The 14,440-nt window shown below is 48.5% G+C and overlaps 1 protein-coding gene across 2 annotated transcripts; it reads right to left on the reverse strand.

Annotated features, from left to right (window-relative positions):
* Positions 1-5,512: 5,512 nt before the first annotated feature.
* ZNF648 (zinc finger protein 648) lies at positions 5,513-7,259 on the reverse strand. Of its 2 annotated transcripts, XM_087418479.1 has the most exons (2): positions 6,656-7,259; positions 5,513-6,568 (listed from the first exon to the last, which is right to left on the reverse strand). In XM_087418479.1, the coding sequence occupies exons 1-2, from the start codon at positions 7,257-7,259 to the stop codon at positions 5,547-5,549; spliced, it is 1,626 nt and encodes a 541-aa protein (XP_087274605.1). In that variant the 3' UTR covers positions 5,513-5,546. The 2 variants fall into 2 exon arrangements, with proteins under 2 accessions (XP_087274605.1, XP_004425020.2); XM_004424963.3 differs by having other exon boundaries at positions 5,513-7,259.
* Between the last annotated feature and the right edge of the window lie 7,181 nt (positions 7,260-14,440).

Here is a 14,440-nt window from a genome sequence, read left to right on the forward strand (position 1 = left end):
TTTGCACCAACACTTCTGCTTTACTCTATTCATTAGGACTCAGTCATTGAGTCCAGCCTCCACAAAAGAGGAGAGAACTTCGGCTCCATTTCTTGAAAGGAGGAGTGTCAAAGAATTTGGGGGCATATTTTTTATTTTTATTAAACATTTTTTAATTCTTTTTTAAAAATTTTGGCTTTATTAAGGTATAATTGACATATAAAATTGTAAGATATTTAAACTGTACATCGTAGTGACTTGATATACATAAACATTGTAAAAGGATTCTCCTCATCTAGTTAATTAACACATCCATCACCTCACATATTTATCTTTTTTTTTTTTTTGGTGAAAACATTTAAGTTCTACTCTCTTCACATATTTCATTTTATACAATACAGTATTATCGACTATAGTCACCACATTTTACATTAGATCCTCAGACTTCATTCATCTTATAGTTGAAAGTTTTTACCCTTTGACCAACATCCCCTCAATTCCCCCACCTCCCTGCCCCTGGTAACCACCACTCTACTCTCTGTTTCTACGAGTCCAACTTTTGTAGATTCCACATGTGAGATCACACAGTGTTTGTCTTTCTCTGTCTGACTTATCGCATTTAGCATAATGTCCTCAACATGTCCATCCATGTTGTCACAAATGGCAGGAGGTCCTTCTTTGTCATGGCTGAATAATATTCCATTGTGTGTATACACACACACACACACATATATATCACATCTTCTATATATATATATCTCACATCTTCTTAACCCATTCATCCATTGATGGACACTTATGTGGGTATATTTTTTAAACCACCACAATTATGGAAAATAAAAATGTAAGAAAGCATAATTTCTAAACCAAAAGGCAGGGGACTTGTTGCATGTTCTCCTGTTGTGGATCTGCAGCCTATTTTTTAGAAGGGGCACAAAGACCTTAGTGACCCTCGCTTAACAATAATAGACACTAGCCACCATCTAGTAATCTTATCTGCTTTCCTGGAAAGGAAAATCATTGTAGATGCCATGTGGGAATATTTTTCAAGGGTCTCCCATAACAAATTGTTGTAAGAATTAATTGAGATAATGAATATAGTGCCTGACCCCTCAAAAGTGATCACTAAATGGCAGCTGTTATTATCCTGTCGTCAAGCCTAACTGACTCCACCTCCGAAATCTCAGGCATCGCCTCATTTTATCTACCATCCCCACTTGTCCGTGACTTCATCTGTGCTACCTTGCTTCCCTCCTTGTCTTCGGCCTCCACCACACCATCTTTGCTTTATGGACGAGGCCTGTTTTTCTTTAAATCTTAATGATAGCTTATGGTTTATAGAAGCTCCATTCATTCGCTGAGCCAATCTATTGAGCGCCTGACACTTTTGAGGCGGTGACACCCTGAGTCAATTCGACTGAGGGTGGTTAAGGAGAAAACAAGGAGGAGAGAGATAGAAAAATATTATCCAGCCATAGTGGAAAAATTTCAATTGTACTGGCATGGTTTTATGCAGAACGGAGAGAGGGCAACTGATGTTAAAAATGAGCTTCCCTCTCAACTTTAAAAAAGATACCCTTTTCTGGTTTGATGAAACATTGAGTCATCCCATCTTTGGCAATATTTTCATGGGTCACTGAGTTTGTAGTTCATAGTTTAGTTCTGAGTCTAGCAACGGTATCTGCTTGAGTATTCTAGCAATCAAATTGATGCTTTACACAAATTTCCTTCCCAGTAAGATTTTTTAAGGCCTAGTTGGAACTCCTGGGTGATACATTGTGTTCATATCAGGGGTAATACAGCTGTTCAATATGTATGCATTTGGTTTGTAAAATGTTGTGTAAATGTTAAGTGCCAAGATTCATTGCTGGTGCATTTTTCCATGTCCAGCAGAATGTTTCTTTAGTCAGAGAGACGAAACAATGGTAGACCTTCAAGAAACCATCATTCCTTTAGCTCCAAGTCCTTCCTCCAGGCCAGCTTATTTACAGTATTTCCAAGGAATTAATGATGAATATGTGCCAACCCAGGCTCCCCTATACCCATTCTTCAGTAATTCGCAGGCCTTCTACATAGAGTCACATCATGGTTTCTGCTGTGCTGTTTATCTTCTCTTGAATTTATGATCACTCACTTTTAAAATGCATGTCATCAAGAATTTCAGAATATTCTTCTACGCCAACCAGAATAGTTAGGCCTGTGGTTGAGAACACAGTCTCTTGAGCCAGCATGCCTAAATGTCAAATCATTATATGCTACTTTGAAGCTATGATATCTTGGGGAATATAACTTTTTTGTCTCTTGATTTCCTCATCTTAAAAATGGGGATAATAATCACCATATGTTTACTTTAAAAAGTAAATCGTTAATATATGTGAAACACTTAAAACAGTTCCTGGCACACTGAGCACTATGTAAGTGTTAGCCATTACCATTATTATCTAAAGGATGTGGATCATGATGGCTGCAGATCTGGAGAATACATTAGGAGAATTTTTATTAAGTGGAAACTTATCAATGAACATTTTTACTGGGTATATCCAAATTAATGTTGGCAAACTAAACTGTGGAAATAGCACTAGTCCAGAGAGAAAGCTTTAAATTCTTTCTGTCACAAAGAAGGCCCTGCTCCGATTTTTAATTACATAATGTGGAAATAAGATGTGATGTGCAGTGGGTTTATAGAAAACCAGAAAAATAGCTCAGCATCACTTGGGGCGACAATCTGAGCCAGAATAACCTGTATTCTAGCATTGATTCTTCTGCAAAGAGAGGATTCAACTGCCTCTACCTTCAACAGACAGATTCTATTGGGCAGAATTTGTGTCAAGCCACCTTGCTGCTAGTTGAATTCTCTGTTGTCTACTCCATGTATTACCTTCCACTCGTGTACCACGGAATGGTCCAGTGACCTGTGACTACAGTGATGGGATTGCTTTCCCCTGCAATACCTACTTAGCATGACCCTTGCAGCCCATGGGATAAAAGACTGGTTGGGACAATTTTCGTTAATACATGACTTGTTTATGTGATAAGCACTGAAGGACTAATGAACTTCTCTTCAGTACATTATATTAATATTCAGTATATTATATCCTCTTATATTCCAGAAACACTGTATACAGCTCCAAAACTACCCAGAACAAGTGATTCTAGTTTTTCTGCCTATTAACGAGATGCGCTCTCACTCTCTCCCCAAAGTTGCGCCCTCCTGGAAGCCACACCTTGAGATGACAGTGCATCTCACCCACAGAAATGAGATTATGGGACACTTCAAAACCTGCTTACTACTTTGCGCCCACCATATCCAACTCAGGAGGTGTTCTAGTATCTTGTGTTTATTTTTAGTCTAGTACTATTGGGATCTCATCCAGATTGCTTTCTTCTTATTCTTCTATTATCTTTTTACTAAATGACAACATTTAATCATCACCAACACCGTATTAATTATACTAGTGGTTCCAACTTGGCTGTGCTTTAAAAATTAGATTTCAAGATGCACTGCAGATCTGTCTCCATATTCAAGGCTAGGATTCAGCAAGTTCCATGGTTAGCAAACAGCCCAGGTGATTTCTCTTCAGCCATCCTATGAACTGGTTTGGGGAACAACTGCCTTAAGAAATTATAGAACCAAACCAAATTTTTTAATTAGTAAAAACTGTACTAACAACCATCTTAAGAAAAAAGAATGCAAAGCAAAGGAATAGTAACTTCAGTCTTCATATATTTCACTGATTACCCAGAAAAAAATATACTAGCCTTTACTCTGTTGATAGTGCCAAGGTTATGGTTAAATTTTACAACGTCTCTACCAGTTTAATGCCTTTGTGTTCAGCCAAAGTTCCTCTCCCGGTAGGAGGACTCCCACTTTTATTACCTCGTTATTATTATTTTGCCAGCGCAGAGGCAGAGGCGGAACCCAAGGTCATATCACTGGTAAATGATGGGGATGGACTAGGAACCCCAGCACTGGCTCTGGGGCCAGATCCAGAAGCAGCTGTCATTTGGACATGCAGATGCACTGAAAGGAGTTAACAACCAAAACCTCCAGGCACGAGCTCAGAGCTCTAAGGTTACCTTTGTCAAACAAGGCATGACGACATATATCACTTCTCTTTGGCCCCCAGGTGTCAAACACGAGAATGCTACTTAGCAGTCAATCTCTGAATCCAAATCAGGTAGAATCCAAGAGAAATTCAGATTTGGCACCCTTTGGTGGCAATTTTAGGAATATGCTAAAGATATCCTCAAAAGGAGAGCACTAAACTTATGGAATATCTTATTTAACTTGGGTAAGATGAGAAGTGCTCTTTGCCCCTGGGCATCAAGGGAACTCTGTGAAGCAGTGGATTCCTCACAGCTGAGGTCCAGAGATAAGAACTACTGACTTAAGCTATACAAAATCAATGTATGCATCAATACATTTGGAAGAATGGCTGTTGGTAATGCAAATTTTGAATAATCTCATTAGAGAATGACTGTGAGTCACGTAGGTTTTCAAAATTGGTTTTAATGACTTTGAAACAGAGACAAGCTAATGGGCACTTGGGCAAGGGGTACTTTATTTTATTTACTTCAAATCAGAGCTCATGATCCTGGCAAATTTAAATGAACCTACAAGGCTTCCTAACCATAGTCAGGCCCACATGGAGAAATTTTCTCTCTCTCTCTCTGTACTGGGCAGATCCCTCTGTAAACACTACATATGATTTGAGCCCCCAGGGTGGGAACAGGAAAAGAGGTGGCCAGAGAGGAGGCACGTGTGAACTTTGTGGGTGAGACTCAGGTTAGATCCAGGTACTAAGTTCCACTGTAAAGAGGAATGGGCTTCTTTTTCAGATGCTAACGCTGTTCTGGACTTCCAGAATAACTGGTTCCTAAACACAGGACATAAACTTCCCCTTTCTTTAAAATAAAGCCCTTCCCTAATTCAAAGCCAAGACTCATAAAGCCCCTCCGCTAGGATAAAGTCATTTCAGTAGGAAAGTGTAATGATGGGCTCTCTGGCTGAGTTTGCTTACCCCCAGGTATGCTTTGTTGCTTTGGAAGAATCCCTCATAGAGACCACTTCTGGGGATTCCTTTATTCACGGAAAACTGAAGAGTACCTTTCTCTCAAGAGGACCAGCCCCTGACGCCTTCCTCTCAGGATTTGCATATGGCTTTGCGGGCAGGACAGGACAGTCTTTTCCCTCACTGTATCCCTGGAGCCCTGCACAGTGACTGAGATGCCGCAACCAAGGAACTCAGCTCTACTACTTTTTCTTATCTCATTTCTTCTTAACATTACTTTTTCTTATCCTTTTCCAATTGAATACAACCTCTGAGATGCAGAAGACTGATATGAAACCACACACTTGGGTGCTTTCCCTCCAGTTACTTTCTACACAAGGGATCCAATACATGAAACAAATGTGCCACCCCATGGCCGGCGACCCACTGGGAGGAGAGGCTGACCAGTGGGGCGAGGTGGTAATATCACGTGAGTGGGCTTGTCCACGCAGGAGGGTCCCAAGCAATGAGGTCGACAGTGTCTTCGGCTTCCCTGAGAGTTAACTGAAGAAGCCCTCACTCGTCAGAGGAGGAGGGCATGGGCTCCTTCTTGCAAGTGCAGTGCTTGGCTCGGTGTCGTCGGAGGTGATTGGAGCGGGAGAACGCCTGGCCGCAGTCCTCACACTGGTAGGGCCTCTCCCCGTTGTGCACCCGAATGTGCTGGGCCAGCTCCGAGGCAATGCGGAAGGCCCTGCCACACTCGGCACAGAGGAAGCCCTTCTCCCCGGAGTGGATCTGTTGGTGCCGCTTCAGGGTGGAGGAGCGGGCAAAGGCCTGGCCGCACTGCGCGCAAGGAAAGGGCCTCTCGCCGGTGTGGATGCGCTGGTGGCGCACCAGGCGCGAGGGCTGCGCGAAGGCCACGCCGCAGTCGGCGCACTTGAAGGGCCTCTGGCCAGTGTGCAGCGTCTGGTGCTCGATCAGGTTGGAGGATTTGGTGAAGCACTTGCCGCAGGTGGGGCAGGGGAAGGGCCGCTCGCCGGAGTGCACACGCTGGTGCTCCATCATTCGGCTGGCCACGGCGAACTCCCTGTCACAGGCGGGGCAGCGGAAGGGCTTCTCGCCCAAGTGCGTGCGCTGGTGGCGCAGCAGCGACAGCGGCTTGTTGAAGGTCAGGCCGCACTCGGCACACGGGAAGGGCTTGTTGTTGCTGTGCATGTTGCGCTGGTGTTTGCGCAGATCTGAGGAGCGCACGAAGGCCTTCCCGCAGTCCGGGCACGGGTAGGGTTTCTCGCCCGTGTGGGTGCGGATGTGCTTGCGGTGGTCCGAGGACCAGGTGTAGGCCTTGTCGCAGAAGGGGCACCGGTAGGGCCGCTCTCCCGTGTGCAGCCGCCGGTGCTGCTGGAGCGTGCCCCGGTGGGAGTAGGCCTTCCCGCACAGCTCGCACGCGTAAGGCTTGGAGCCCCGCGTCGGGGCGGGGCTCAGCGCGTTGCTGGGCTTCTGGAAGGCCCGCCCACCTCGCAGGCACTTGTAGGGACGCACCTCCTCCTTCCCGCCTTCCCCCGCGCCCCCTGGGTCCTGGCCGTTCCCGCCCGTCCGCGCTTTCGCCAGCGCTGCCGCTGCCAGGCTGCCTGGGGTGGCCGACGCCTGGACTGGTGTGCGTCTCCCTTGCATGGGGAGGTCCCAACTGCCCCCAAGCTTGGGGAAACACGCCGGAGAGGCGTTGTCTGAGGACGTGTCTACACCCTTCTGTGCACAGAAATACCTTCCAGTACCAGGGAAGCTAGATGGGATACCCAAGGCGGCGTCCAGGTTTGCCCTCAAGCCTCCATCATCGCCTGCAGGTAATGAGCCTCTGGGAGGTTGCATCTGACCTAAGAACTTGTGTGAGAGGCCGCTGGGGAGGGCACCTGGAGCCGTGCTTGCTCCGGGGGCGTCCTGGGTCTGGGTGATCTTGGACTCATCTCTTCCCCAGCTGGCCTTCTTCCCTGGGGTAGCCATAGGTTTCTTCCCCACGCTCCCAGGACCAAAGGAGTCAGAGACTTTCTCTTCCTTCTCGCTGGGCGGATGCTGCCACCGCAAGTCAGGTTTGTCCTGGGTCACTTGGGAGCCGGCCCTTGATAGGGCCTGGTGATCAGGGTCACCAGTGCTCCCTTTGTCTCCTGCCTCCCCACCATCCTCATCCTCACTCTCTGAGTTCATGCTCAGCATCCGGGGGTCATGAGCCTCCTGGGTCAAGCTGCAGAGAGGAGACACCTCACCCCACCTGTCCTGGGGGTCCACCTGGGCCATGATGTTTGGGCACGTCTAGTCTGCTCCTCGTAGACAGAACTTTACCTTGGCTCACAACACCTGCAAAAGGAAAGTGTGAAGAGGAAATCACAAAGAAGGCACTCAGTCACCTTCCCAGCCACAGGGGCTGAGGTGCTCACTACAGGTCTAGTTCCAGGTGGTAGCCATGCCAACCGCATTGTTGTGCCTCACAGGGGAAGGAGGAGCTGGGCCCTGCCAAAAAATCCACACAGTTGTCCTTAATCCCTTTGGAGGTCCCACTAGGTACAAGGCCCAGGAGATAATGCTGCCAGGCATGGCAAGGTGGGACATTTGCTGAGTGCCATTGAGTCCAGGAGGCTCAAACCCCAACTGCTAGCCAGGCACGTTCTCTGTGAGCGTGGGGGCAGGCTAGGTGAGAGGGCAGGAAGCAAGGTCTGGTTCTCCTCAGGCCTCTTAAACTGTCAGCCCCGCCAGGAAGCTGAAAACCAGGCTGGCTCTTGCTGTCCCTGCAGGAGGGCAAGTCTGCCGTCTCGTGATGGTGTCAGCTGGGGCTGCCTCCCAGGCACTGGGTTGTGTGGGCCACCTGTTCCAAAGACAAGGAGCAGCCCCTGGGAGAAGGGAGGAGAGTCAGGAAGACACCAGGCATGTTCCCAAGAAGATAGCCAGCTGCCCCTCACTGCTTAGGGCTTCTCAGTGAGGAGCCCGTAACTGCTGGGCAGCGTAAGCGTAGGCACCCAGGGAGAAAGGGGTGCCCATGGAAAGCTCGAACTGTCTTTGAAATATTGCTTCATCTTAAACATTCATGAGAATTTACATTCCGTGTCATGTGTGTTTTAATATAACAATAGTGTTTTAAGTTACCTTCAGTTTAAATGTTTAACTTTCCCCCCCTAGTGTGCCAAATTTGTCCCATGGCCTCATGGATTCCTGGCTTACCCCCACCCCCCAGCGGTGCATGTACCCCAACTTGAGAAGCATGGACTTAGGGTTTTGACCACAAGGCATGAGACAAGGGAGCCAGTGAGTTTTATTTTCTAACTGATTTTGTTTTCGCCTGAACACCTGGACAAAGCCTGCTGGGGGTGGTTAATAAGGATTGTTTGTGTGAGCAATACATTTTACAGGAGTTGCTGGAGTGAGAGGCAGGCTACTGAAGGCCTGGGGTTGGGGTGATTTCTGACCAGAGAGCTGAGTTTCCTTTGGTCTGGAGGGACCCTTCTGAGAATCCCAGATGGGGGTAGTACTAGTAGTTCCATTTTCCGACATTATGGGTCAGGCAGTATGCTGAGCACTTCACCAGCATGATTTCATTTATTCCTCCCAGCAGCCTTTAAGATAGATGCTATTATTAGGATATTATTCTTTCCATTTTACAGACTAGGAAATGGAGGCTTGAAGAGGTGATGTATCTGCCCAAGGCCACACAGCTCGTAGACAGCGGCCTTGGGGTTTCTCTTTAACTTCAAGGTCATTATGGTAAACCCAGAGCTGTACCACCTCCCAGATGTGGCCTCCAGACTGAGGCCTGCCCTGGGGCTGGACCCTGCCCAAAAGCAGCCACAGCATCCTGGTGGGGGAAGAGCCACTGCCCTCTGTAGTCATCAAAGCCCCTTGTGTTTTCTGGGCCAAGGAACCTTGGCTACGGGGCCCCACCGCTGGGCTCCTCCCTGCTCCTGTTGACCCAAATTGCCCTCCGCAGGAGAGAGCGGCCACAGCACATGCTGCAGAGGCCGAGCTGGTCAAGAGTATTAGTCACTGAGTGTTTGCTTTTGGAAAGCTCCTTCTCTCCTCCTCCGCCCACCTTCCACTGGCATCTCAGAAGGAATAAGAGGAGCGATCTCTGCATTTTGGTGTGGCTCCAATGCGCTCCTCTTCAGGCAGGAGGCATTCTATTACCCCTCAGTGAGATGTATTCATTCATTCAACAGATGTTTACCGAAGGTCAAAATCGTATGCTTGTGTGTCAGCAAACATCTCTGAGCCTTGTTTCCTTCATCTGTAAGATGGAGATAATACTCCCCCTGTACAGTCTGCGTGAAGTTCCTGCTCACGGCTGGCATTCAATGACTAGAGCATTGTTACTCGTGCTGTTAGCTCCTCTGCACCTCAGCGGGACTCCTGGGAGGTGTCTAGGTGGATGGTCTTAGCAGTTTAGTGGTCAGGGTTCACACAGTAAGGTCGTGTCCCATTATACTGTCCCCCATCACATCGAGCTGTCCTCCCCCCACCTCCTGCCTGATCTTAAGCCCAGTTGCTGTGTGTATGGAGGGGGAGCAATGGGAAGGAATCCTCCCTTTCTACTTAGATACAGAAGCCATGATGGAGGGAGGACATAGTGCAGTTGTGACTCATGTCCCTTTGTGCCCTGAAGCCCGGTCACCCCCTCTGACCTCTCTGCTCTATCCCCTTAACATATCAGAGTGTGGCTGGCATGCTTCTTGACAGGAAACCAAGGTTTGACATATTTTCAGTGTTCTTAGAGAGTGGCTCTGTGTGTGTGTGTGTGCGTGTGTGTGTGTGTGTGTGTGTGTATAGTTAATAGAGGGGACACAGCACTAGCCAGCTTAATATGACTTAGGCCAGCGTGGGTGATCAGGGACTGTGTCCACCAGCAGGGACAGCAAAGGGATGCTGGATTTGATTGACACAGACTTCTTAGGCTTGTGTCTTTCTCTGGGACAACATGCTGTGCGTGTTCCTGTGGAACTGTTCACGCACCACTTACTTCACCCTCTGCCCACCCCACCTCCAGCACATAGACCGCATTCTACACGACGTGTGTCTCGTGTCCCTGCCTCTGGGCCACAGGTGAGCTTCCTCAGGGCAGCGCACGGCTCTCTGCTAGCTCACTTCTCAGAAGCCTGCCACGTGACTGCCTTTTCAGATGGGGAATCCTCCCTCTGTCTGCAGCTGCATCCTCAGTGAATACGTCCTGCTGTCTTCCTTTTGTAGCTGCCAGAGCTGCTCTCTTGACCAAGAAGACTGAGAGGGAGGCAGGGCTCAGGGTGGGATTTTCTGGCAAAGTCTACACAATATTCCTGATCCAGAAGAGGAACACCAATGCTGTGTGTGGCTGGCCCTCTGCTCTCCAGATGTGCTGACCCCCCAGAGGCTGTCACAGCACAGCCCTTTCCTGGAACTTCCTCCACACTGGTCCTCCAGGAGTGGCCCAGGTGCAGCCTCCAGCTCACCTACCTCTTCTGTGGACACTTAGCAGAAGCCCGGCCTAAGGGCTTGTTCCAGCTCCCGGCCCCTGCCCCTCTTCCTGCTTTCCTTCCATAGATTCTACTAGGTCCACCCCGGAGCAGCCACCTCCCACGTTCTCCTCTGCCCACTGCCTTCAGGCCTGGGTCTCCACCTCTGGCTCAGACACAGAGAGTTGCTTACCTGGGAAATACAGACAGCAGCGTGGGCCCCCACCTTGGCTTCTGTCACATGTGGCTTCTTAGCAACCGGAACCAGAGTTTGGTACAAATCAGCAGAGACAGTGTCTCTGTCCCTCACGCTTTTGTGTCCAGTCCATTAGCTGCAGAGAGAGCTTTGGGAGGTGGGGCCAGTGTAATACACTCAACCTTCCTGCCTACATCTCAGAGAGCAGCCTGGGAAACACGGTGTGGCTGCCCTCTCTCACTGCCTGCACGATCCGGCGGCTCCCTCTGCTCCCGCCTCCCCCTCCTGCCAGAGCCTCCCTCCCTCCATCCCTCCCTCAGAAAGGTTGCTCAGTCCTCCTGCAGGTGGCCCTATCCCTCCTGTTCACTCTCATGCCTTCTTCCCAACAGAGCAAGCAGTCTATCCTTCAGTGCTGCCCTGATGTGTCCATGGGCCCCTTGTCACACGTGAGTTTCGTGGGGAGGCAGGATGGGGTATTGGCCTGTACCCCCACCTCCCCTATTCTAGTACTGACCTTTTGCCAAGTTGTGGTTTGAGCAGGGGTGTTCCCAGAATTTTTTCAAGTAGTCATTGGCTCAAAGATGCCCACGAGCATTTAGCTGGGGGTGGGGGTGCGGCGAGATAGTTTTCTCTCCTTATTCATGCAGATGCCAGGCTGGTCTGGGACCTCTCTCCATCTTTCAGCATTGGTTCCCAGGCAGGTTCATTTTGAAGAAAATGATTAGCCCAGGATATGAGACTCAATGTGTCCAGACTTTGTACCCACTGAAGTCTAATGTGCCTTTATTAGGGTGAATGCTCAGGACATTAAAATAGGAGATGGGAGTATGATACCTGTGATGTCCCTAAGTGGCCAAAGAGTATACTGGTTGACAGCAGGATTGTGGGACTGTGTTTGAATCCTATCACTCACTAGCTGTGTGACCTTGGGCGAGTTACTTTACCTCTCTGTGCCTTAGCTCCTCATTTGTAACATGGGAATCATGATGGTATCCCCATCATGGGGGTCTTGGGAGGATCAAATAAGATAATGCACGTGAAGAGCATTGCATGGTGTCTGGAACATAGCAGTGCCCAGAAAAGTGAGCTGTCCTTGTTATTGTTATTGACGATGTCCTCGTTATTATTATTGATGATGTTGTTTCTAGGGAGGACATGGTTCATGGGGCTCCCTTTATATCCCCATGGCCTTGTTAGGGCTGCAGCTCTGACAGCAATACTGACACCTAACACATTTTTCTGAAGAGTAATTTTTGGAGTGTGATCCCGAGGAGCAGATCCCTCTGCTCCTTGGCATTTTGTAGATGTGGCTTCAAGGGAGCAGGCAGACAGCAGAGATGCCTCTCCATTTTTGAGTCTGAAAGTCTGGAACAGGGTTTAAATCCTGATGTCCACAGAGCCCCTGAAATAAAGTGCAGAATGCTACAGATATGTGGATGTGCATTGTTCCAGCAAGAGGATCCTTAGCTATCACGCGTTTCTCCAAGGGCCCATGATCCAAGAAAGGTCGAGAACCATTGGTGTTGGAGGGGAGTGTAGGATGGGGAAAGTAGGCACTTAAAATATCTCCCACAGCAGCTTATCAGACTGTGTTGTCACCAGCCCACATCCCAACACTGTTGTTCAAAATTTCCCAAGTGGCCATATCATACAGGCTGTGGGCTTCAGATACCTTTGGCAAGCAAGTGGCTGAATTCCTCAGGGGAGGTCCGTGGAGGTAAAAGCCGGAGCGGGGATGAGAGTGTGTGTCCCTCCGCACGCCCAGCCTCACGGCAGCGGGGTACGTGCATTGAGTTCTTATTCCTGCCAACATCATGCTGACATACCACATGCAATGTCCCATTAATCCTCCCCACATTCCGATGGAGTGGCTACTGTCAATGTTATTCCCAGGTACAGATTGAGGATACTGAGGCATAAACAGCTTATTTAAGGGCACAGCCACATAGTCACTACATCGTGGAGCTGTGATTCAATTCCAAAGTATGAGGATCTACACTCTTAACCACTACAGCACGAGCTGCCCAAACACTGTCCCTTCAGAGCCTGTGTGTTTGGCCTTTGCCTGACCCCACCCTCATTTCTTCCTGGAAACACTTAGTCCCTCCACCCCAAGACTGCATGACCTGTGTATGTATGGTCACTGCGGTCACTTCCCCAGAAGACCTTCTTTTCCCTCAGCATAGCTGCCCAAGGAGACGATGATTCCCATGCATGCCTACCATTGGTGTCTAGCCTAGACAGCTTGGTTTTCATCATGCCTTATTTCTAGAAATCATAGCATTTGACTAATTACCATATGCCATGAGACTTCCATGTTAACTTGCCCACTTTGTTTCTTCCTTGGTTTTCAAGACACACTGGTGTCACCATCTCACTGGTATGGGCTAGGCCACCTAGTGATAAATGGGATAAGGAGTAGCCTGGATGCTACCTACACCAAGGGATAATGTGAGCCCCTTATCTCCCTGAGTCACCTGCCCTGAGATGTCCCCTTAGCCATCTTAAAAATCCTGTTTTGGAGTGTCAGGTACCTTTTCTGTATATGAGACTTCACCATCCTAATGAATTGCCCACAAGAGGCCGATCAGGCCTCAGAACTGAATTCTGGGTCTTGCTCAGACCACTGGTCAACCTGGTGCTCAGGCCTCTGGGGACAGGAATCCCTTTCATTTCCTAGATGCTTTTCACTATTGACAACACAAGGATATTCACTGTCTCATTTCATCTTCCCAGCAGTCACTCTGAGGACCACCAGGCATTAGAGTTAAAGGGCTTTTCCGTAAGGCCACATCTTTTAAGAACTTTTGGAATCTATATCATTCTGCTCAGTCCCTTAGGTGTGGAAACAAGAGAGGCATAGTTTTTATTTATTTGTTATTATTTGCAAGTTGGCCTTCAAAATCTGGTATTTCCCTTGAGCTGCCCTGGCTTGTGGTGGTGGTGAAAACAAGGGTCCTCCTGCCTGCCTCTCAGGTGTGGGAAGAAGGGAGAGTGGGGCAGTGGGCAGAGGGAAGAACATTGGGCCCCCACTGGGCACGGTGTAGGAGCTCAGCGGTGCCCACGAACTCCACAGACTGGACAGGTGGAGCGAGTGCCATGGGTAGAAAACAGCCAGACTGGTGCCCATCCTGGAGGATGCCTGGGCACCTTGCTGGGTTCGTGAACAGTGGCTAAGTCTGGGCATTGAGTCAGACTATGATTCTAAGAGGACCTGAGAAGCTTCCCAGGTTCTGTTGATGAGACTCTGAAGCCAGGACCCCTCCCTGGCAGGTTTTCCCCGAGCTCTGCTGCTGGCCGTCACCACCGTGATCTAGTTGAGCTGCTTTCCACCAGTGGGCACAACTGGTGAGGTGCTGGCCATCCAGTCTGCTTTCCTGCCCCAGACCTGCATCATCCTTGAGGAAGATCAGTGGAGCTGCTACAGTGGCCCAAATATGATGGAGACTTTAAATATTGTTGTTTTTTTCCCCAGGCATCAAACTTTGTTGAGTAAGAGTACACGTGCAGAAAGCAGAATTGTAAGTGTGACAGATCTCGGAACACAACCTTGGGTTAGGCAGACCTGGCTCTGAATCCCAGTTCTATTTGTTTGATGACCTTGATCAATTTCCTTAACTTCTCTGAGTCTCAGGTTCTCTGTCTGTAGAACGGGAATAAGAATACCTTCATTACAGGGTTGTCATGAAAATACTCTGAAACAATATTTTTAAAGTGTTTAGTCCAATATCAGCCACGTAGTCGTTTTTCAATAAATTATTATTTTTATCCTAGAGCTGGTGGGAGCTTGCTGATGTCTTTACCCCATC

Source organism: Ceratotherium simum, chromosome 2 (assembly GCF_057802395.1).
Source record: "Ceratotherium simum simum isolate JZ-2026a chromosome 2, ASM5780239v1, whole genome shotgun sequence".
Lineage (NCBI taxonomy): Eukaryota > Metazoa > Chordata > Mammalia > Perissodactyla > Rhinocerotidae > Ceratotherium > Ceratotherium simum.

What these genes read in the sequence shown, in the direction of transcription:
- ZNF648 (XM_004424963.3), bottom strand. Translation starts at nt 7,259, where the DNA reads ATGGCCCAGGTGGACCCCCAGGACAGGTGGGGTGAGGTGTCTCCTCTC.